The sequence below is a fragment of the Mustelus asterias genome, chromosome 5 (assembly GCF_964213995.1).
Source record: "Mustelus asterias chromosome 5, sMusAst1.hap1.1, whole genome shotgun sequence".
In the NCBI taxonomy this organism is placed as follows: domain Eukaryota; kingdom Metazoa; phylum Chordata; class Chondrichthyes; order Carcharhiniformes; family Triakidae; genus Mustelus; species Mustelus asterias.
In genome coordinates, this window is record NC_135805.1 from 91,088,590 (window position 1) to 91,111,522 (window position 22,933).

The following is a 22,933-nucleotide window of genomic DNA, read 5'->3' on the forward strand; positions in this document are numbered from 1 at the left end:
CTTGGTCGTACCACAAGTGCATCTTCCATGGTTACGAATCCTAGGTTGGAACTCAAATCCAGTGCTTCTGGCTCAGAAGTAGGGACACTACCCCACTTCACCACAAGATCTCCTGATTCTGAAGCTAATAACCCTGTTAGGAATTAATCAAATTCATTAAAAAAAATGATGGTTTTCATTTCTCATTGATAGAATTGTAGAAAAGATTGTCACCCTCCTACTATATCTATATTTCTTTTTTCTTATTTCTAACTTTAAAATGTGTCCCTTATTAGTCCTTAATTTCTGTGCCTGGCAAAAGAACTTTACAGAATCCAATTTCCATACAAAACCCTTATTCTGCTAACAGCCTCCAGCAATCTGTTCCTTCAAATAAGCAGTGTACTGCCATAAACTGATGGCATCCTTTCATCCCCAGGGTATTGTTTACACTATTTAATTCTCAAAATGCAATGGAAACATTTTCTTTTGCAGGCCATGGGATTGTTGGTTGGGACCCAAATTACTGTATAGTTGTTGCCAAAACTGAAAGTTTGTCCTTGCAATTTATAAATTTATGAAGGATGTCGTTACTTTTGTGAGCAGAAATAAAAATTACAGGTTAGAGATTTTTCAAATTCATGATGAACAAGGTGTTTGAGGGCATTAACGAAAGCTGTTTGACACGATTTTACTGATTCAGGTGGGTGGGCTGAAACATTTGCTTTAACACCCACACACTGGGGAGTCACACGAATTAATGCAGAGGAGTACTTACTAAGTGCAATGATGAAGTATTTCAACCATTGAAACAACACAGGAGCTGTGCCACAGCAATCTGAAGAATGCAGCAATTAAAACAAATGAAGACCAGATTCCTAGCTTGCATGGAGGACTGAAGGAAGGGAATGGGGCAAATGTCTCTATCACCGCCCATATCCTCGCTAAAACACATTTGCAAATCTGGGAGCAAATCACAAAAATGCTCAATGGTATCTGTGGTTCCTTTAAGGGCGGTCCTTTGTGGGCCACATGATTGGACCAGACCCCATGGAGAGACCATGTGGGAAGATGAGTCAATCGGGAGCAAGGGTGCGCATCCTGGGACGGGAAGAACCCTCAATTGGAGGCAGGGAGGAGTAGAGTATATTAGTTCTGTCAGACCCTTATTTTGTATATATATTAGTTAATAACCCATTCCTTGTTGAAGCCACAACAAGTTGCCTTCCAATTTACCACAGTATCCAAATCCCCTCAGGTCATAGAATGATGTGCAAAGCTATCAGATTAAAATCGGTTAAACTAAACTAAATTATATTTTATATGACAAGCACTTGCCAGGTGTAGAAATGAACATTTCCTCTGCCCTCCATTTTTTTGAACTAGAGCATGTTAATCTCTAACAGGAGGACATCCAGATTAGATCATGACAGTATAAACAGCCTGAGGAATACTTGTATGAATAGGAACAGTTTATGTGCGTGCTCTGTTTACAATTATTATGTATTCATGGCAACTTGTGTGTGTCCACATCAACAGTTTTTAAAGGAGCTCCCTCACCCTGCCCACCCTGCCCGGCCTGGCCTGTTCCTAAAATCCAGTTCAGAATGTACACCTTCAAGTTCCCACCCATGAGGTTGTGTCGCTGTGTGACATTGCCACTGCTTTTTTGTGCTAACTCTGAGTCATTCTTTGGTTTGCATGACAAGATGGCATATAATTGATTGGAGCAGATTCCTACTGGTCAGGCCCAAAGCATTTCAAGCCTTGCTTATCTATGAAGAGGCCAGTCTGCAAATCGTAGTCTAGGACAGCATAAAGGGAGCAAAGAACCATGACTCTGGCAGAATCCTTAGAGTTAATAGCATGATGTTGATGTAATTTATTTACTCTCAAGACAGATACACACACAACTTCAGTAAATTCAATAGCGAGTGTTAAATAAAAGCAGTAATTGAAGGTGCCCAAGTTCTACTTGTATCAGAATTAAAGTAAACGCAAAGTGTGGCAGAAGAATGGATGAATTCAGTAGCCAGATCGGTACAGCCAATGGTACAAATGGCTGTTTGCATTGCAGTCTGCCTTGAAGCACCCACAACTCCTGTAATATCTTCAGTGAAGCATTCAGAGCTGTGTGCCAGAGGTACAACGGAGGAGGTTCCTATAAATGTTCACACTAATGCTAGAGAGGTTGAGCATCCAGTCTTAAAAATGCGTTTTTGGTTGTGCTCAATATGCTGGGACATCACGTCCTTGAGCGAGGGGGTGACAGACCATAAAGACGCATAAATTTTCATCACACATTGATCAGTCGTTATGTTGAGGGATTGCCTAGCAACAGAGGGTTGACTGTATAGGTCTATAATTCCACAGCAACTTTCTCTCAAGGCAATGCCATACCTGATCCCTCATCTGTGCATTATTACAGATATAGAGCACGGCCCGAACAATAACAACGAATGGCTAACTCAGGCGCAGGGCTGTTCTCATATATGCTTGGTCTAGGGCCACCAAATCCATCAAAATGTCAGTGAAATCTTGCAGCCAGTGAGCACACTTAATTTTTCTGCAAAGAGTGGGCGGTAGGTGTCATGTGTCAAAAATCACAAAGGGGGTATCGTCATGGAAAATCATGCCAACAACAGTTACCTAGTAGGTTACAGAATATGAAAGGATGAAAGTATGAAGGCCGTTCCTTCCGTTGCAATTTTATAACACTTAGCGACTGCGAGGGAGGCAATTAACATGTTTGCCTTCAATGCAAGGGGATTGCAGTACAAGAATACAGAAATCTTGCTACAGTTGTACAGGGTTTTGCTGAGGCTGCAACTGGAGTAGTGAGTACAATTTTAGTTTTCCACATTTAAGAAAGGATATCTTTGCATTGGAGGTGGTACAGCGCAGAGTCACTAAATTGGTACCTCGGATGAAGGGGTTATCCTATGATAAGAGGCTGAGTAAACTGGCTTTATATTCTCTGAAGTTTAGAAGATTGAGAGGTGGCACGATGGTACAGTGGTTAGCACTGCTGCCTCACAGCGCCAAAGACTCAGGTTCAATTCCCGACTTGGGTCACTGTCTGTGTGGAGTTTGCACGTTCTCCTCGTGTCTTTCTGGGTTTCCTCCGGGTGCTCTGGTTTCCTCCCACAGTCCAAAGATGTGAGTGGTTAGGTGGATTACCCCTTTGTGTCAGGGGGATTAGCTTGGATAAATATAGCCGGTTGTGGGGATAGGGCTTGAGTCGGATTGTGGTCGGTGCAGACTCGATGGGCCGAATGGCCTCCTTGTGCACTGTAGGATTCTATGATTCCATGATTCTATGATCTCATTGAAACATACAAAATCCTGAGGGGGTCTAATAGTGTGGACGCTAAGAGATCGTTTCCATTGGTCAGTAAGACACGGGGCACAGTCTGAGGATAAGGTGCCAAACATTTAGGACTGAGATGCAGAGAAATTACTTCATGGCAGGGGTGTGAAATGAAGCCCAAGCCTTAATCGCATTGAATGATGTAGCAGGAGCAGGTTTGGCAGACATTATGCTCTACTCCTGCTCCTATTTCTTATGTTTACTAAAGGATCATTGTGTGGAAATGAGTGGGTAGAACTTCTAAGTAGTTCTTCTGAACTTCTGCTGGACCATAGCAACCTTAGAGGGACAGGTATGAATTTTAGAGGAGGGCAATGGCAGCCTCTTGCTGTCCCCCATAACTCCCACCCCGCCCTTCCAAGTAGTAAAGCCAGTCCACCACTTACCGACTTTAAATAGGGCAGCCCCACTGGGGGTGGCCTTAAGAAGGTAAGAGCGAGACAAAGATCCTGCCCTCAAGAGCTGTCAGCTAATCTGATTGGCAGATAGCTGATTAGTCCCAGCAGCTTAAGAACATTGTAGTGGCCACTGCTGGGACCACGAACAGTCTGGAGGAGAAGATCCATGGATGATAAACCGACAGGTAACCCTGGAGGTTTTGGTTGGGGATGGATTGGGGACCCTAGGGAGAAGGAGAGGAGAGAAAGGTTCAGAAGGCCAAAGAAGGGGGATGCACAAAGGGGAGCTATGAATTTTGGGCAAAAACCCTGATGGGCACAGGGGACCCCCACCCCCACTTCCTTCCAATCTCTTAGCCTGAGTTGCAAAGGTAGCAGGTTGACCTCCTTCCTTCTGCCTTCCCCAGCTGCGCATTTTATTGCAAGCAGAGGCAGAAACAGGCCCAGCGCTGCTGCCTCATATCACCAGGGACCCAGGTTCGATTCCCAGCTTAGGTCACTGTCTGTGTGGAGTCTACACATTCTCCTCGTGTCTGCGTGGGTTTCCTCCGGGTGCTCTGGTTTCCTCCCACAGTCTGAAAGGCATGCTATTTGGATGCATTGGCCATGCTAAATTCTCCCCAAATGTACCCGAACAGGCGCCAGAGTGTGGTGACTAGGGGATTTTCACAGTAACTTCATTGCAGTGTTAATGTAAGCCTACTTGTGACTAATAAATAAACTTTACTAAAGTGGTCTTCAGTAGTCAGCTTAAGGGTCTCAATGGATTTAACGTTGGGTGGACTGGTTAAAAGCTCACCCACCCAGAATGATATTTGGCGGAAGTGGGGGTGGGGGGGGGTTGTGTGTGGGCTAGCCATCAATTTTATTTTATGGGCCCCCACCTCCAAATAAGCTGGCGGGAGGGCTGTAAAGTTTTCCACACACTGATCCCTAAGGAGTAGCTGCCGAAGCATTATCGCAGCCGGGGAAACATTGTCCCATTCATGTACACATATAATATATATTTGATAAGTATCTAAGCTGATCCCTTTCTGAAATGGTTCATGCCTATTTGTAATAAAGCTGCCCAAAGCACTTTCAGCTCGTTTCCTGCCCATTTTATCTGCTACCTGTAAATTTGCATAACTACTTGGCACAATATTCAAATGAACCACTTTGCACTTATTGGGGTAGAATTTCTGTTGAGATTCGCCTGAGCTTTCAGACATCAGAAGCCCAGAGAAATGGCTTAAACCGTGATTTAAACAGTGTGGAGAATTTTACAGCCCTCCCTTCAGCATATGTGGAGGCGGGGGGGCCCATGAAATAGAATTGATGGCTAGCCCACGGCCTTCTGTCAACTCCCCTCCATCCCACACCCGCTTTCCTGCTTCGACAAAGCTTAAGCATTCTACTATACTTTATAACAGCAAAGCTGTGCAGCTGTGAATGACTCTTATTCTTAATATTCTGGGAGAGAATGAATTTCAGCATACAAGGACCTGACAAAGATTTGTAGTGGCGCTTCAGGATCCCAGCAGGGCTCTTCATATTCATTCTGCGAGCAGAATAGGTCTGATTCTATCCACGTTCAGTTTCCACCACAGTCACAGAGGGCTGCATATTGTCTCCAAGAAGCCATTCCTCCGCTCTGCCATTCCCTTAGGTAAGGCTGTTAGAGTTGATTTGTTTTTTTCAAAAAAGTGTGGGAACTGTTGGGAAGCAGGCAATGAGTGCATGATTCTGTGCATCAACTGCATACTGAGAGTAAAATTCCTTTGAGCTCATGGAGGCCAGAGCACTGCACACAAAGATTTAACTCTACAGCCCAGCTTCACTAAGATGCTGCCCAGTGTGAGCAAGCACAAAGATATGGAAAGACTTGGAAAAATTGGACTTCTCTTTTCTGAAAAGAGATCATGGGATGATTTGATAAAGATGTTTCAATTCTGAAAGGATAATGAAAAGCAGTTAAAAACTGACTGTTTCCAATGGTTTGAGGGGTATATTCTGAGGGTATATAGTTATAAGATTAAATGTAAGAGATTTAGGAAAGAAAGTGAGAATTTTTTTTCAGGAGGCACTTAGCAAGTACATGTGTTGACCTAAGTACAAGTACTAATGTGTTTCACAGTGAAATAATTGAGACATTCCACCCCCCCCTCCGCCCAATCTCCCCAGTATACTCCCCTAAACCCCGCCAACCATACATCAGAGATACCTGTGCTCCTTGTATCCTGGCTTATTAGAGTCATAGAATCATAGAGGTTTACAGCACGGAAACAGGCCCTTCGGCCCAACTCATCCATGCCGCCTTTTTTTTTAAAACCCCCAAACTAATCCCAATTGCCCGCATTTGGCCCATATCCCTCTGTACCGAACATACCCATGTAACTATCTAAATGCTTTATAAAAGATAAAATTGTACCTGCCTCTACTACTACCTCGGGCAGCTTGTTCCAGACACTCACCATCCTCTGTGTGAAAACATTGCCCCTCTGGACACTTTTGTAACTCCCCTCTCACCTTAAACCTATGCCCTCTAGTTTTAGATCCCCTACCTTTGGGAAAAGATATTGACTATCTACCTTGTCTATGCCCCTCATTATTTTATAGACCTCTATAAGGTCACCCCTCAGCCTCCTACGCTCCAGAGAAAAAAGTCCCAGTCTATTCAGCCTCTCCTTATAACTCAATCCATCAAGTCCCGGTAGCATCCTAGTAAATCTTTTCTGCACTCTTTCTAGTTTCATAATAGCCTTTCTATTATAGGGTGACCAGAATTGCACACAGTATTCCAAGTGTGGCCTTCAATGTTCATTCTTAACATTCTAATTCCATTATAAAAAGATAGCAACACAAATCATAGGGCAGGAAATATTGTTTAGATCACGAATATTTTGCTTGAAGAAATTCATTGTGAAACATTGTCACATGTAGTCTGCAGTAAAGAGAAGTAAAAACTAATCAAAATGAAAAGGGCACAGAATATTTTACATTTGAATCATAGAATCATAGAAACCCTACTGTACAGAAAGAGGCCATTCGGCCCATCGAGTCTGCACCAACCACAATCCCACCCAGGCCCTACATATTTACCCACTAATCCCTCTGACCTACGCATCTCAGGACACTAAGGGCAATTTTTTTAGCATGGCCAATCAACCTAACCCGCACATCTTTGGACTATGGAAGGAAACCGGAGCACCCGGAGGAAACCCATGCAGACACGAGGAGAATGTGCAGACTCCACACAGACAGTGACCCAAACCAGTAATCGAACCCGGGTCCTTGGCGCTGTGAGGCAGCAATGCTAACGTACATGACATGATGTCACAGTTGGAGGAGTGCATGCATTGTTGGACACACAATTGTAGAATTGATGTAACATCAATGGAAGAAGTAGATCCACTGGGGTATTATCAGGAGTGATGCCTTGTTATGAAAAGAGACTTGAGAAGTTCTTCAATGAAGATGAAAAGTTTAAGGAATAGCTTATTAGAATCCTTCAACATCATGAAGGGTCATGATCAGGGAAACCATGATAGATTGTTTCCTCTTGTTGGTGCAATGGCAGCAAATGGATAAGAAATTAAGATCATTACAGAACAAATTAAAGGAAAAAAATTGTTAGCATAGAGATTGATTTAAAAAAATTAAAATTCTCTGTCACAAACATACTGAAACACTATCTATATGTTCTGCGAAAAGCGAATTGGCTATTTGTAACAAAGCAAATGAGTGCAAATAGACACAATGATCCAAGCAGAGATCACCACCAGTGCAGACTTTTATTTATTCTTAAATGGGATGTTCGCATCACTGGCAAGGCCTTAATTTGTTGTCCATCCATAATTGCCCTTGATTTGAGTGGCTTGCTAGGTCATTTCAGAGGGCAGTCACATTGCTATATGTCAGGATAGACCAGGTGAGGATGGCAGATTTCCTTCCCTAAAGGGGAAGGAAAGTGAATGTAATGCATTTTTACCACAATTGACAATAGTTTCATGGTCACTGATACTGAGAATAGCTTTTAATTCCACATTTTATTAATTGAATTTAAATTCCACAAGCTGCCCTGTTGGGATTAGAACCCATGTCCTGAAGCATTAGTAGCATGGGTGGCATGGTGGCACAACGGTTAGCATTGCTGCCTCACAGCGCCAGGGACCCGAGTTCAATTCTGACCTTGGGTGACTGTGTGGAGTTTGCACTTTCTCTCTGTGTCTGCATGGGTTTCTTCCAGGTAATCCAGTTTCCTCCCACAGTCCAAAGATGTTTGGGTTAGATTGATTGGCCATGCTAAATTGCCGCTTGGTGTCAGGGGGATTAGCAGGGTAAATACGTGGGGTTACGGGGATGGGGCCTGGGTGGGATTGTTGTCGGCGCAGGCTCGATGGGCTGAATGGCTTCTTTCTGCACTGTAGGGATTCTACTCTAAGCCTGGGCTTCTAGATTACTATTCCAGTGACAATATCCATGATGGGACAAATATCCATTATATAATTCCTTTTGTTCTCTGTGTGGCCAAGTCCCACTAATCATAGCACACCCTCAACCAGATGAACTATACAGGCGTTATCAGAAAAATAAAAATACTTTATTCCAGCTAAAATGAACCTATATTTTCATAAAGTACAATGTTTGGCATATTTTACATCAGGATTGTTCATGCTTTATCTCTTCATGCACTGCTTGGCTGCAAATCACAGAGCATCATGAACCACATTTAAATTTGACATCAAAGCTCCAATTAATCTGCTTTCATTTCAAACCATGCATTCTTGGTGCTCTGATTTGGAATAGCCCTAAAAATAGCTCTTTCTAAATCTCCAGACCCACGAGTGGAACCAGAACAAATCAGCAAGTAAACAGTATTGCTGGATTTAGTGGGCTGGATTGCCAGGCACAATTGGTGCATGGACTGTAGCTTGGTCATCCCTACACTACCGTAATTGTGTCTCAGTTCACCCAGCCTCAGCAGTGGATCTGGAGGTTAAAATTGCTCTAATGACAAGAATGTAGAAAAAAATGCCCAACACATTCTTTGTAAACAGCACTGCAATAAGGAGTGGTTTTCAGAATGTGTACTACCAGTGGAGAACCTCACCCACCATCTATTATAACGATAATGTTGCACATTACTTTCTGCTACTAATTAAAATAACGTGCCTGTACCAATAGCATGCATTTTGGGTAACTAGCCCCACAGTTGTTCTTGTTGTGTACACTATTAAATGATTTTCACACAATTCATTTTAATTGAAAGGCCTGTGAGATTTCTGTTCACTTGCTCACTCACTCTTTGCTAGTAACGAAACCCTTTATTGAGGAAAACAAATTTTAGAATATAGCCTATTCCCAGAAATATTACTATATTATACAGCTGTATAGCAGGGAGAGATTATCATCTTCCAATGTTTAAGTGCTGAGCATTTTCCTGTCTGGTCACTTAAATAAGTATTGTCATGCCAGGTACAATATCACTTTAGATTTTTTCCCTGTTGATAACCAGCTGAGAAAGTTTCCTGATTGGAGATTTCTCTATACGGGAAATCATGTTCATCTCATTTCCTATCATATCAACAAAGTCACATTGCAGTGTAATCACACTAAATAGCCTTGGAATAATATGAAGTGTGTTACTTGAGCAGAATTGTAGACATAACAAAACCAAATAGTAATATATGTGACCAAATACTGAAGACGCGAGCTAAATAACAAGAAATGACACAGGATAAAGTGTCTTGAACCTCATTGTAACTGTACTGACTGTTGCACTGTTAGATATGGATGGCAAAAGAAAGGATTTTTGTCTCAGATTTATATTGATATTGTATTCATAAAGAATTAAAATGAATCTTTAATCATAGAAGAATATTCTAGTTAGTTCAGTCGGAAGAGTGAATCATGAGAGGATCCATGCTGATCTGTTAAAATACTTTCCATGTGATTTGCTTGACTGGCATCTCTTCTTGAATTTAAGAGACAACTATTTAAATTCAAATGGCTCAAGTGACTATTTAAAAGTCTGCCTTTTAAATCAGTAAAATAAAGGGAATCTTTGAAAAGAGATAGTTGAGCTAGATAATTTCTGTAATCCGCGAGAAAAGGGCAAGTAAAGGAGTGACTACCTATCCATTGTAATTTTAAACTATTTGTTTCTATTTCTATTACAACAACAAATAAGGACAGATTTCCTGCCGGCGGGATCTTCCGGTCCTGTGATGGATTCAATGGGAAATCCCATTGACAGTGGTGAAACCAAAAGATCCCGCTGCCGGCCAAAGGTGGGCTACCACCCACTGCGAGAATCACATTGCGGGGCGGGGTGGGTGGGGGGGGTGGGGGGGGAAACAAGAGAATCTCGCCCTTGGTATAGAGACAGGATATAGTCGAAGGAAGAAATGAAATGTTTTCACGAAGTTGCAGATCCAGATTTGGATCCTGGAAAAGGATATGCTAACATTGGGAGTTATGGCAAATCGACTTTATTTAAATTTGATTTGATTTATTATTGTCACATGTATTAGCATAGAGTAAAAAATATTGTTCTTGTGCGCTATGCAGACAAAGCCTACCGTACATAGATAAGGAAAGAAGAGGGTGCAGAATGTAGTGTTAATTGTCAATTGCTTTATTTAAAATGTTGTTGATTTTATTTTTGGAATGTTACGGATTTTCTCAGCTCCTGTTGTGCAGCTTGTCACAGCTGTCAAAACGAGCAGATTTTTAAATTCATTCGTGGGACATGGGCGTCGCTGGCTGGCCAGCATTTATTGTCCATCCCTAGTTGCCCTTGGAGGGCAGTTGAGAGTCAATCACATTGCTGTGGCTCTGGAGTCACATGTAGGCCAGACCAGGTAAGGATGGCAGATTTCCTTCCCTAAAGGACATTAGTGAACCAGATGGGTTTTTCCGACAATTGACAATAGTTTCATGGTCATCAGTAGATTCTTAATTCCAGATACTTTTTTTATTGAATTCAAATTCCGTCACTTGTCATGGGGAGATTCGAACTCAGGTCCACAGAACATTAGCTGAGTTTCTGGATTAATAGTCTAGCGATAATACCACAAGGCCATCGCCTCACCTAAGATCAGATCAGGTTGTTGGATGTGGATTGGCCTGAAGCCTCCTCAGTGAAATCAAAATTCTTTAAAACTATTTTTTTCAACTTTGTATTACAGTGCATCAACCAGGCCATGAAAAGCCTCAAGGTAGAGTTATATTAGCGGGCTGGAGATGTGTGATCTACTGATCAGTGTCCTCTTCATTCTTAATAAAATATTTTGGAAATTAAAGCTGCAAAATTGGTCAAATATGGTGTGATTCCCCCTCCTTCTGAGGAAATAATGACCTATTGAAGACATGGTACAAAACCAGAAGTCCAGGCAATCTGAAGTGGGATTCTCTGTTCATTTTCTGGTCTGTTATTCATTTTACCTTGTTATTAGAGCACACAAAAATATCCCCTGGGACTTAGGGCCACCTATGAAAATAGTCTGAAATATAAATGTCAAAAATATCAAGAGTAACAAAGGCATAATTTAAACCTCAAAACATAATACCCATTGAAAATGAGTTTCTGTTACAAATTTATGGTAGTCCTGATATATAGAAAGAAAGACTTGCATCTAACGTTGCCACAGAGTTACTTTTCTTTACATTCATTCTTGGGGTATGGACATCGTTGGCCAGACCAGCATTTATTATTCATTCCTAATTCCCCTCAAGAAGAAGGTGGTGAGCTACCTTCTTAAACTGTAGGTACTCCCATAGTGCTGTTAGGGAGCAAGTTTCAGGATTTTGACCTTGTGACAGTGAAAGAATAGCGATATATTTCCAAGTCAGGATGGTCAGTGACTTGGAGGGGAACTTCCAGGTAGTGGTGCTCCCATGTGTCTGCTGCCCTTGTAATTCTACATGGTAGTGGCCGTTGGTTTTGAAGATGCTGTCCAAGGAGGCTTGGTGAATTGCTGCAATGCATCTTGTAGATGGTGCACACTGCTGTCACTGTTCATAGGTGATGGATGGGGTGATAGTCCAGTTTAGTTTCTGGTCATTGGTAAGCTCCAGAATATTGACAGTAGGAGATTCAGAAATGGTAATGTCATTGAATGTCAAGGGGCGATGGTTAAATTCTCTCATGTTGGAGATGGGCATTGCCTGGCACTTATGTGGGGCAAATGTTACTTGTTACTTGTCACTTGTCAGCCTAAGCCTGAATATTGTCCAAATCTTCTTGCATTTGGACATGGACTACTTCAATATCTGAGGAGTCGCAGATGGTGCTGAACATCATGCAATCACTGGCAAACATCACTTAAGCAGCTGAAGATGGTTGGGCCAAGGACACTACCCTGAGGAAAGTTTACAGTGATGTCTGAGAGCTGAGATGATTGACCTCCTATAACCACAACTATCTTTCTTGTGCTAGGTATGAGTCTAACCAGTTTTCCCCCGATTCCCATTGACTCTAGTTCTGCTAGGAGTCCTTGCTGCCAAGTTTTTGAACACTACCTTGAAGTAAAGGACAGTACTTCCCACCTCATCTCTGCAGTTCAGCCATTTTATCCATGTTTGAACTAAGAGTGAAATTAAGTCAAGTGCTGAGTGGCACTGGCGGAACCCAAACTGAGCGTCAGTGAGCTAGTTATTGCTAAGCAATTGCTGCTTGATAGCACTGTTGATAACCCCTTCCATCATTTTACTGATGATCGAGAGTAGACTGATGGGGTGGTAATTGGTCAGGTTGGATTTCTCCTTTTTCTGTGCAGGACATACCTGGGCAACTATCCACATTGTCGGATAGATGCCAGTATTGTAGCTGTAATGGAACAGCTTGGCTAGGGGCACAGCAAGTACTGGAGCACAAGTCTTTAGTATTATTGCTGGAATATTTTCAGTGCACCAAAGCCATTGCAGTATCCCGTGCCTTTAGTCATTTCTTGATATCACATGGAGTGAATCAAATTGGCTGAAGACTGGCATCTGTGATGTTGGAAACCCACGGGGGAGACCGAGTTGCATCATCCACTTGGCACTGCTGGCTGAAGAACTTTGCAAATGCTCCATCCACCTTTATCTTTTGCAATGGTGTCTCTTCCTACTCCAGCACTGTTACTTCTGGTGTCCCCCAAGGATCTATCCTTGGCTCCTCCTTTTTTCCATCCACATGCTGCCCCATGGCAACATCATCTAAAGACAAGGCCAGAACTTTCCGGCTGTTCATACAAGCAGGTTCTTCCGGTTCTGTCAACGGCACACTCCCGCCGCAGAGTTCATGACGGAAAACCCCATTGACAATGGCGAGACTAGAATGGTGGGTTGCATGGAAAATCCTGCAACAGTATTACTTTTCACGTGTGCTTAGGACACTTAGTTCTACTTCACCGTCACCCCTCTCGACTCCCTTAAAGTTTAAAGTTTATTAGTGTCACAAGTAGGCCTGCATTAACACTGCAATGAAGTTACTGTGAAGATCCCCTGGAGAATTTAGCATGGCTAATGCACCTAACTTTCGGACTGTGGGAGGAAACTGGAGCACCCGGTGGAAACCCACGCAGACATGAGGAGAACGTGCAGACTCCGCACAGACAGTGACCCAAGCTGGGAATTGAAACCAGGCGCCTGGCACTGTGAGGCAGCAGTGCTAACCACCGTGCCACTGTGCTGCCCTCCACTGTTGCTAAATTATGAGTTGGCTTAACCAGCATCCGATACTGGATGAGCAGGAATTTCCTTCATTTAAATAGACTGATGTCATTGTTTTCAGGCCCTGCTTCAAAGTACAACAGTCTGAGATTAAACCAGACTGTCTGCAACCTTGGTGTCAAATTTTCTTCAACCGCATACTCATGCTATCACTAAGATCACCTATTTCCATCTCTGTAACATTGTTCATCTTTGCCCCCGCCTAAATTCATCTGCTGCTGAAACTTCATCCATGTCGTTGTGACCTTTAGGTTTGACTATTCCAATACACTCCCGGCTGGTCTTCCACATTTTACCCTCCTTAAACTTGAGGTCATCAATACCTCAACACCCCATGTCTTAACTCACAGCAAGTCCTGTTTGCCTATCACCCCCATGTGCACTTACCTACAGTGGCTCCCAGTCACGCAATGTCCTGATATTAAGATTCTTATTCTTGCCTTCAAATCCCTCCATGACCTCTCCCCTCCTCATCTCTGTAATCTCCTCCAGCCCCAAAACCCTCTGAGATATTTTTGTTTCTCTAATCCTGGCTTCTTATGTATCCCCAGTTTTAATCACTTCACCATTGGTGGCCATGCCTTCAATTGCCTGGACTTCTGGTATTTTTTCCCTACACCTCTCCACCTCTCATTTTCTTTATTTAAGACACTTGTTAAAATCTACCTCTTTGACCAAGCTTTTGGTCATCCAAATTAATATCGCCTATTGTCATACCTTATTTTTGTCATGCTCCTGTGAAGTGCCTTGGGATGTTTCATGACATGAAAGGCACTATATCAATATGAATCGCTGTAGTTGTTGTCATATCATAGAAATCATAGAAACCCTACAGTGCAGAAAGAGGCCATTGGGCCTATCGAGCCTGCACTGACCACAATCCCACCCAGACCCTACCCCCATATCCCTATACATTTACCCGCTAATCCCTCTAACCTACGCATTATATATTGCATCTTTCATCTCAAGGTGTCCCCAAAGCTGCTTTGAACCCATGAAATGCTTTTAAAGTCACTTTTGGAAGATAGATTGTAAGGTATGATAACTACATCCTAATTATTTGTTCAGATATTAACGGTACTCTGTGAACTCACTAAATTTATACGTCTTGACATTAAATGTATGCAGTGAACCTTTATCTTCTTTGGTTTTCAAGTTGCAATTCACTTTTTAAAAAACTCCAAGGTGACTAATTTCACTCAATTTCCAGTGAATTGAAATCTCCACGTATTGATTTTTAGGCATTTCAGTGAAAATCTTTTGTTCGGTTGTCAGATTGGCTAGAAACCTTAGTGAAAAAGAACACTGCACATTGTGATTTGCTTCCTCTTACCTTGTATCTGTGTTAAATGCCTGGAGTTCATTGATGCCTTTACAACATAATTAAGATGTACAAATGACACCTACAAGAATGCAACTGTGAATCAGAAATAATTACACATGTATTTCAAACTATATTTTAAGTTACTTTAGACTCGACTATAATATGGAGCAAACTTAGTAATGTGTCCGGATTTTAAAACTTCAGTTCCAGTGTTTTAAACTGTTTCAAATGCTGTTTGATGTGAAAATAGCAATGTAATGCAGGAGTCAGGTTCTGATCTAATTAATGAATGTGCTAGAATTGATTATTGTGAGACTCCCTCCAAAAATCTGTCTGATACTGTCTGTCTCGGCTGCAAAATGCATGGTGTACATCTGGGCTTAATGTAATGCCAGAATTAAAAATACTCAGGAGTTCAGTTAGATCTTCTGCATACTTTATAAATTTAGTGCTGAATATTTGTAGGTATCAGGCTTGGTAATACCCTCATCTCTGAGTCGCAAGGCTTTACATTCAGTTCCCACTCCAGAGACTTAAGCACATAATCTAGGATGACACTTCAGTACAGTACTGAAGGAGTGCTGCAGTATTGGAGATACTAGCTCGGGATTCTATGGCCTTGCTCGTCCCGAAACCGTAAAATCCAGTCTGAGGTCAATGGACCCTTTCCATGGTCCGCCCCTCGCCCACTCTGACTCCTGTGGTGGGCGGACTGGCCAGGTTGAGATGTCAAGCCGAGGCTTTATCTAGTCTCTTGGGTTGAGCTAAGAATGTGGCACAATTCAAACCTAAATGCACGATTTTCCCCAACTTCCTGGTCAACCTTTATCCCTCAATCAACATCAGAAAAACAAATTATCTTGTCATTTATTTCACTGCTCTTTGTGGGGCAAACTTTTCAAATTTGCCCAACCCCCTTGTGTTACCACATTTCAGAAGTACACCATTGGCTGTGAAACTCTTTGGGATACCCAAATATCGTGAAATACCCTGTATAAATACGAATGCATTTTAAGAGACTCCGCAACCTACTTCAGATTAAAATATAGCTGCCGGGTAAGTAGAGCTCTGGACACGCAGATAAGGACGCATTTGCAGGGCTGGCCACTTGCAACCACAGTTTACAGTATAAATCAGGTCGAGCGGTTCCGGATCTCAGGCAGTATTTAAGGTGACGTGAAAACTTCATTTTGCACTGCCTCCTGTCTCATTAAAGTGACATTGAACCCTGCCTCCAATGGGATGTAGTCTGATTACATAGATACTGGACAGCAAGAACAATTAAAACGCGAGTGCGTTCCCTCTGAAGACCTTTCTCATTACATTATATGACATTTTTAATAAAATATTCAGCAACCCTGCGTCTTTCCACTGTGTATTCACGGGGAAAGTTATCTTAACAGCACCCCTTTATTAATCAGCAACTTCCTGATGGTGAGATAGTATTCCTCTGTTATGCTGTTTTCTATTTAGTTATCAACAGAATGACAAGAAAAAGAGAGCGCCGAATTTCTGTGCATTCATTATTAAGTTTTATATGGGTTAAATTATTGTTGGTCATTTTGTGAACTAATGATTAATATACTCAGGTATTATACTCCATCCACTATTTCAATGGAAGTTTTAAACCATTAATTGCTCCATTAACTGAATGGATTGAACCTCATCCCATACAAGCGTCTTCTGCACTAACATCGCCCAAGCCAACGACCATCCTTATATTTTTAGCAGAAGCTTTAAAGAATAAAAAGCTTAGTTATTGCCATGTGTGAAATATTTTTTAAAAAATCACCCAAGATCTCTGATTCGAATGTTTTTCCTTAAACTGCGGGAAACCGGGAATGGGAGGAGCCACCCTGAGTATCTCTTTAGGGATTTACCCCTTGATTTCCTCGCTGACCCTTTGCAGCCCTTCTTCTTTCCAGACTTCACTCCGAATTTTATGTCTGTTTTTCGCCACTTGGTGACTCAACTTGCAATCTAGTTCCGGAGAAGAGATATTGGATTCCAACATTCGCCACTGCCTCTTCCCCCATCTCTAATCCGGAGTCACAGAGACCGGGCAACAGACTCCAAACACCATACTGGCCGCCAATCAATCTCCAAACTGAGTTTTAACACAAGAAACCTCAAGATGCAATAATCTGAGAATGAAATGATCAATCAGACACTGTGCCAACGAGTTCTCCCCACATGTGCCCAGTAAAATGGGAAAGGCTGGGATAAGTATCATGCATCATCAGCTGCTTGCTCCAGCCATGAGACCAACGGCAGCACAATTCTGAGATTTTTACTGAGGATTTGTCTGCACATTACACACATCAAAAAATAATCCAACCACAATTGAGACCAGTAGGAATATAACTAGAACTGACCACTGGCATTTAGAATGTATATTTACAGGGTATGTGCCCATACATATATCATAGGTTCAATACACCATTGTCAATTAAATAGGTGAGGTATCACAATACACCACAGTCAACTAGTTAACCCGGCTTGACACCCCTGTCTACACCGACTCCACACACTCTCCGCCTCTCCAGGCATCATAACTTTCTTTGGTGCCAAAACTGGATGGATTTCATCAGGGTCAGACCGCATCATGATCCAACAGTCAATAATACCCTCCGCCTGGCTAAACCAGTGCTTGACACATGAGCATCCTGTGTCCTGCTACAGACACACTACTGCATCCAAATGCGGCGCTTTGCCGTTCAAATTCACTCTGCGTATTAGAGGTTACATATATTTTTAAAGTCTCTCCATTTACCTCGAAAGGCTACTTTGGCGATCCTGTCGCCTTTCCCTCGGAGATCGGTGACGGTTTTCAGGTGGACCATGAGAGCCATGCTGACTCCGGAGTCTGGCCAGAGTTAGTGTCGCTCTCGGAGTAAGTATGCTGCACTCTGACTCGCTTTCCTCGGCCAGTTAACGCACACAGCGATGAGCAGTTACGGAGAGAACCTGCTGCCCAGCGTCTCCTCCCCTCAGTACAACTCACTGCAGTTCATCCCGTTTGTTGTTCGGCATCCCTAAATAATTTAGAGGCTTTATTAACAAAGCGGGTTTCGTGCACCGTTGACATATATTGTTTTTTTAAGCTACTCTACTATCATATTTACTGTCATTCAATAGGCGCCAATTGACTTAATCCAGCTGTTGGGGGCGTTGATTTGCATTTAAAAACTGCAGCAGATGCATTTTCAATGTATACTGGTTCAGTTTGCACCTATATCCTCTAAACATAGAAAGGGGTTCCTGTTGTATTGAGAGTTATGATGAATTGTGACACAATGGATTTTATTTTTGTCACATTCCTGCCTTGCGCCTTGGAAGACAAAGGAACTGCTTATGGAAGTGGTCTGGCACACTGTAATGTGGTAGAAAGTAATGTGTTGGAAATTAATAATCTGCATCCTGTAATATAATCTATTGGCTACCCAGTACAATGAGATCAGGTGCAAACATGAACAGAGAGAATATATAAATCAGAGACAATTGAAGGATCAATTGAAGGCACAAGTGAGAGTGGCATCAGGATGTAGTAAAGAAAAATGTTTGTCCAGCCAGTTTTGTTAATCCATGGATAAGTCTGATTTACCCATGAGGAAGGCCATTCGGCCCATTTGATTCATCCACCCAGAAAGACCCTTCCACCCAGCTGTAACATCCAACTGATTGTTAAATAATTCCAGAGGATAGAAATGGTTCGATCAATCAGACGCAGCATGGATTCATGAGGGGAAAGTCGTGCTTGACGAACATGTTGGATTTTTATGAAGATGTGACTAGGGCGGTTGATGGAGGAGAACCGGTGGATGCGGTGTTTTTGGATTTCCAAAAGGCGTTTGATAAGGTGCCCCATAAAAGGCTGCTGAAGAAGATTAGGGCACACGGAGTTGGGGGTAGTGTGTTAAAGTGGATTGGGGACTGGCTATCCGACAGGAAGCAAAGAGTCGGAATAAATGGGCGTTTTTCCGGTTGGAGGAAGGTAACTAGTGGCGTGCCGCAGGGATCGGTACTCGGGCCGCAACTGTTTACCATTTATATAGATGATCTGGAGGAGGGGACGGAGTGTAGGGTAACGAAGTTTGCAGACGACACAAAGATAAGTGGAAAAGTGAATCGTGTGGAGGACGGAGAAGATCTGCAGAGAGATTTGGACAGGCTGAGTGAGTGGGCGAGGATATGGCAAATGGAGTATAACGTTGAGAAATGCGAGGTTATACACTTTGGAGGAAATAATAACAAATGGGATTACTATCTCAATGGAAACAAATTAAAACATGCTACCGTGCAAAGGGACCTGGGGGTCCTTGTGCATGAGACGCAAAAGCCCAGTCTGCAGGTACAACAGGTGATCAAGAAGGCAAATGGGATGTTGGCCTATATTGCGAGGGGGATAGAATATAAAAGCAGGGATGTCTTGATGCACCTGTACAGGGCATTGGTGAGGCCGCAGCTGGAATACTGTGTGCAGTATTGGTCCCCTTATATGAGGAAGGATATATTGGCATTGGAGGGAGTGCAGAGAAGGTTCACCAGGTTGATACCGGAGATGAGGGGTTTGGATTATGAGGAGAGGCTGAGGAGATTGGGTTTGTACTCGTTGGAGTTTAGAAGGATGAGGGGGGATCTTATGGAGACTTATAAGATAATGCGAGGGCTGGATAGGGTGGAGGCGGAGAGATTCTTTCCACTTAGTAAGGAAGTTAAAACTAGAGGACACAGCCTCAAAATAAAGGGGGGTCGGTTTAAGACAGAGTTGAGGAGGAACTTCTTCTCCCAGAGGGTGGTGAATCTCTGGAATTCTCTGCCCACTGAGGTGGTAGAGGCTACCTCGCTGAATATGTTTAAAGCGCGGATGGATGGATTCCTGATCGGTAAGGGAATTAAGGGTTATGGGGATCAGGCAGGTAAGTGGTACTGATCCACGTCAGATCAGCCATGATCTTATTGAATGGCGGGGCAGGCTCGAGGGGCTAGATGGCCTACTCCTGCTCCTATTTCTTATGTTCTTATGTTTTATTTTCAATACTTCATCTGGAAACTCATTACTTATGTTGCTCAATTCTTGTTTTTAGGGAGGATTTCATGATACCTATAGGAACATAGGAACTAGAAGCAGAGATAGGCAAATTCAATCCTTTGAGCTTGCTCTGCCATTCAATTAGATCATGGCTGATTTCTCCCAGTTTTCAAATCCACCTCCCCACCTGTTCCCCATTTGCCATTTTTATTAGAAAAAAATACCCTAAGAATGTTCTTTTTAATCTGTGAAACTGTGTCCTCCAGTGTGTTCCTGCAATTTAACTCAGAGTAATATTCCAATTTTTTTTTCCACACCCTTAATAATCTATACTTTTCTATAAGATCGCTGTTCCAGTGGCTCTTTCCAATCATAAATCCAAGTTTCTTTCAATTAACTCATTTAGCTGATATGCAATTTAGTCTTGTAACCAAAAGACACTGCTTCTTTATGCCAGTTTACAATATCTGCCTTTGATGTTCCAATTTATTGATTAAGGATCTGCTTTGATTGCACCACCTTCCATCACGTATTTTGAGATTGTTAAGTTGAACAAAATATCAAGACAGAAAATGTACAGTTCAGAAAATGAACCTATGGCATAAGTTTATTTTAACTGGAATGAGCAAAGGACATTATTAGCATTGTTGCAGTGTGCCAAATTAATGTCCAAGATAGCTTGGTTCATGACAAATTCATTACAACTCATGTTTGAAAAATTAAACAAAACTTTCCCTAGATAAGAAATGGTCAAGCTTTTTGCATCCATGAGTCATTTAATTACAAAACAGTGAATGGAGAAAGAATTAAATGCAGCAACCTTGCACCTATTAGGTTTGTGCATGCCTATAAGTTTATCAAGTCTTCTGGGGTTAGACATAAACATACATGCATATGTACATGTGGGACCTGTACCACAATTGGCCAAATAGCTAGCATGTGGTTCAAATAATGGCAATAGCACAGGTTCCATTCCTGTTCCAGCTGAGATAGACTTGGGTCCTGCCTCCTCGCCTAATCTTGAGAATGGAAGGCAATGGCAAACCACCGCTTGCAAAAAATGGCTCATGGTGAAGTATCAGCAGATAGTGAGCCAAGGACCTGCTCTTAGGCAGAGCACAAATACCCAGTGTGGAATATACTAGTCAGTAGGAGTTTGATGTTCAGGTGGCAGGATCAGATCAAAGCTCCGCTACATCCAGTCATAAATTGTGGGAAACAATTAAATCACTAATGGAGGCGGAAGCTACATGAACATTCTCTTTGCTGAAGCCCAGTATGTTAATACAAAACACAAGGCTAAACTTTTGGTAACCAATCTCAGGCAGAGGTTTTGAGTGGATGGTCCACCATGGCCTCCCTCTGAGGTTCCCATTATCACAGAAACCGATCTTCAGCCAACTCAATTCACTGTATCTAATGTCAGGAAAGAGCTGTACGCATTGAATGCAGCATGTCTGCTGCAGTGCTGAAGGCTTGTGATCCAGAATTATTTGTACCTCTACCCAAGCTGTTCCAGTACAACAGTAACACTGGCATCTACCTGACAAAATGCTGTCCTGTCCACAAAATGTGGAGATGCCGGCGTTGGACTGGGGTAAACACAGTAAGAAGTTTAACAACACCAGGTTAAAGTCCAACAGGTTTATTTGGTAGCAAAAGCCACACAAGCTTTCGGAAAGCTTGTGTGGCTTTTGCTACCAAATAAACCTGTTGGACTTTAACCTGGTGTTGTTAAACTTCTTACTGTCCACAAAAAGCAGGACAATCACAATCTGGCCAAGTATGGTCTCACCAATCTACTTTCCATTACCAGGAACTCGATGAAAGGTAATTGACAATGATATCAAATGACATTTACTCATTTGCTCAGTAATGTATTGCAGCTTTAGTGCGAACATGGGTAAAAGAGCTGAATTCAGGGGTAAGGTGAATGTGACATCCCCCGACATCATCAAAGTAGCTTTTGACTGAATATGGATGGTATTGTGGTGGCCAGTAAAACTGAAATCAATAGCAATTGGGAAAAAACTCTCCACTGTTTGGAATCATACCTATCACAAAGAAAGAAAGGTTCTTGGAGGCGATTTACCTCAGTCCCAGAACATTGCTGCAGGAGTTCCTCAGGGTAGTGTCCGAGGTACAGCCATCTTTAGCTGCTTCATCAATGTCCTGCCGCCCATCATAATGTCAGAAGTGTGAATGTTCACTGATGATTACACAATGTTCAGTTCTATTCATTCTATTCACTACTTCTCAGGCACTGAAGCAGTCTGTGGCTGTATGCAACAGAACTGGACAACATTCAGGTTTGGGCTGATAAGTGGCAAGTAACATCTGTGCTACTGAAGTGCCAGAAAATTATCATCTTCAACAAGAGAAAATCTAACTATTTCCCCTTTCCATCCAACAACATTACTATTCTAAACCCTACTACTAACATCCTGGCAACTCACCATTGACCTGAAACCCTGGCTTTAACTGGATCACAGTAAGAAGTCTCACAACACCAGGTTAAAGTCCAACAGGTTTATTTGGTAGCACAAGCCACGAGCTTTCAGAGCGCTGCCCCTTCATCAGGTGAGTGGGAGTTCTGTTCACAAACAGGGCATATAAAGACACAAACTCAATTTACAGAATAATGGTTGGAATGGAGTCTTTACAGGTAATCAAGTCTTAAAGGTACAGACAATGTGAGTGGAGAGTGTGTTAACCCTTAACCCTCTCTCCACTCACATTGTCTGTACCTTTAAAACTTGATTACCTGTAAAGACTCACATTCCAACCATTATTTTGTAAATTGAGTTTGTGTCTATATATGCCCTGTTTGTGAACTGAAATGATGTGGCGATGCCGGCGTTGGACTGGGGTAAACAGAGTAAGAAGTCTGACAACACCAGGTTAAAGTCCAACAGGTTTATTTGGTAGCAAAAGCCACTAGCTTTCGGAACAGGTCTTTAACGTGTTTAGGGTGGAAGCTGGAGAAGTGGAGCATTGTGAGGTTATCCATGGGCTTGCGGTACAGTGAGGTGCTGTGGTGACCGTCCTTAATGGAGATGCATGTGTCCAAGAATGCAACCGATTCTGGACAGTAGTCCATGGTGAATCTGATGGTGGGATGGAACTTGTTG

At 42.4% G+C, this 22,933-nt stretch overlaps 1 protein-coding gene across 1 annotated transcript in view; it reads right to left on the bottom strand.

The window, feature by feature from the left end:
- The window catches only part of otofa (otoferlin a), a 379,834-nt gene extending 362,188 nt beyond the window's left edge, over window positions 1-17,646 (bottom strand). The window contains exon 1 of the mRNA XM_078213737.1: window positions 17,544-17,646. Within this exon, the coding sequence (XP_078069863.1) occupies window positions 17,544-17,622 (79 nt within the window). The 5' untranslated portion in view covers window positions 17,623-17,646. The remainder of the gene's footprint in view (window positions 1-17,543) is intronic.
- Between the last annotated feature and the right edge of the window lie 5,287 nt (window positions 17,647-22,933).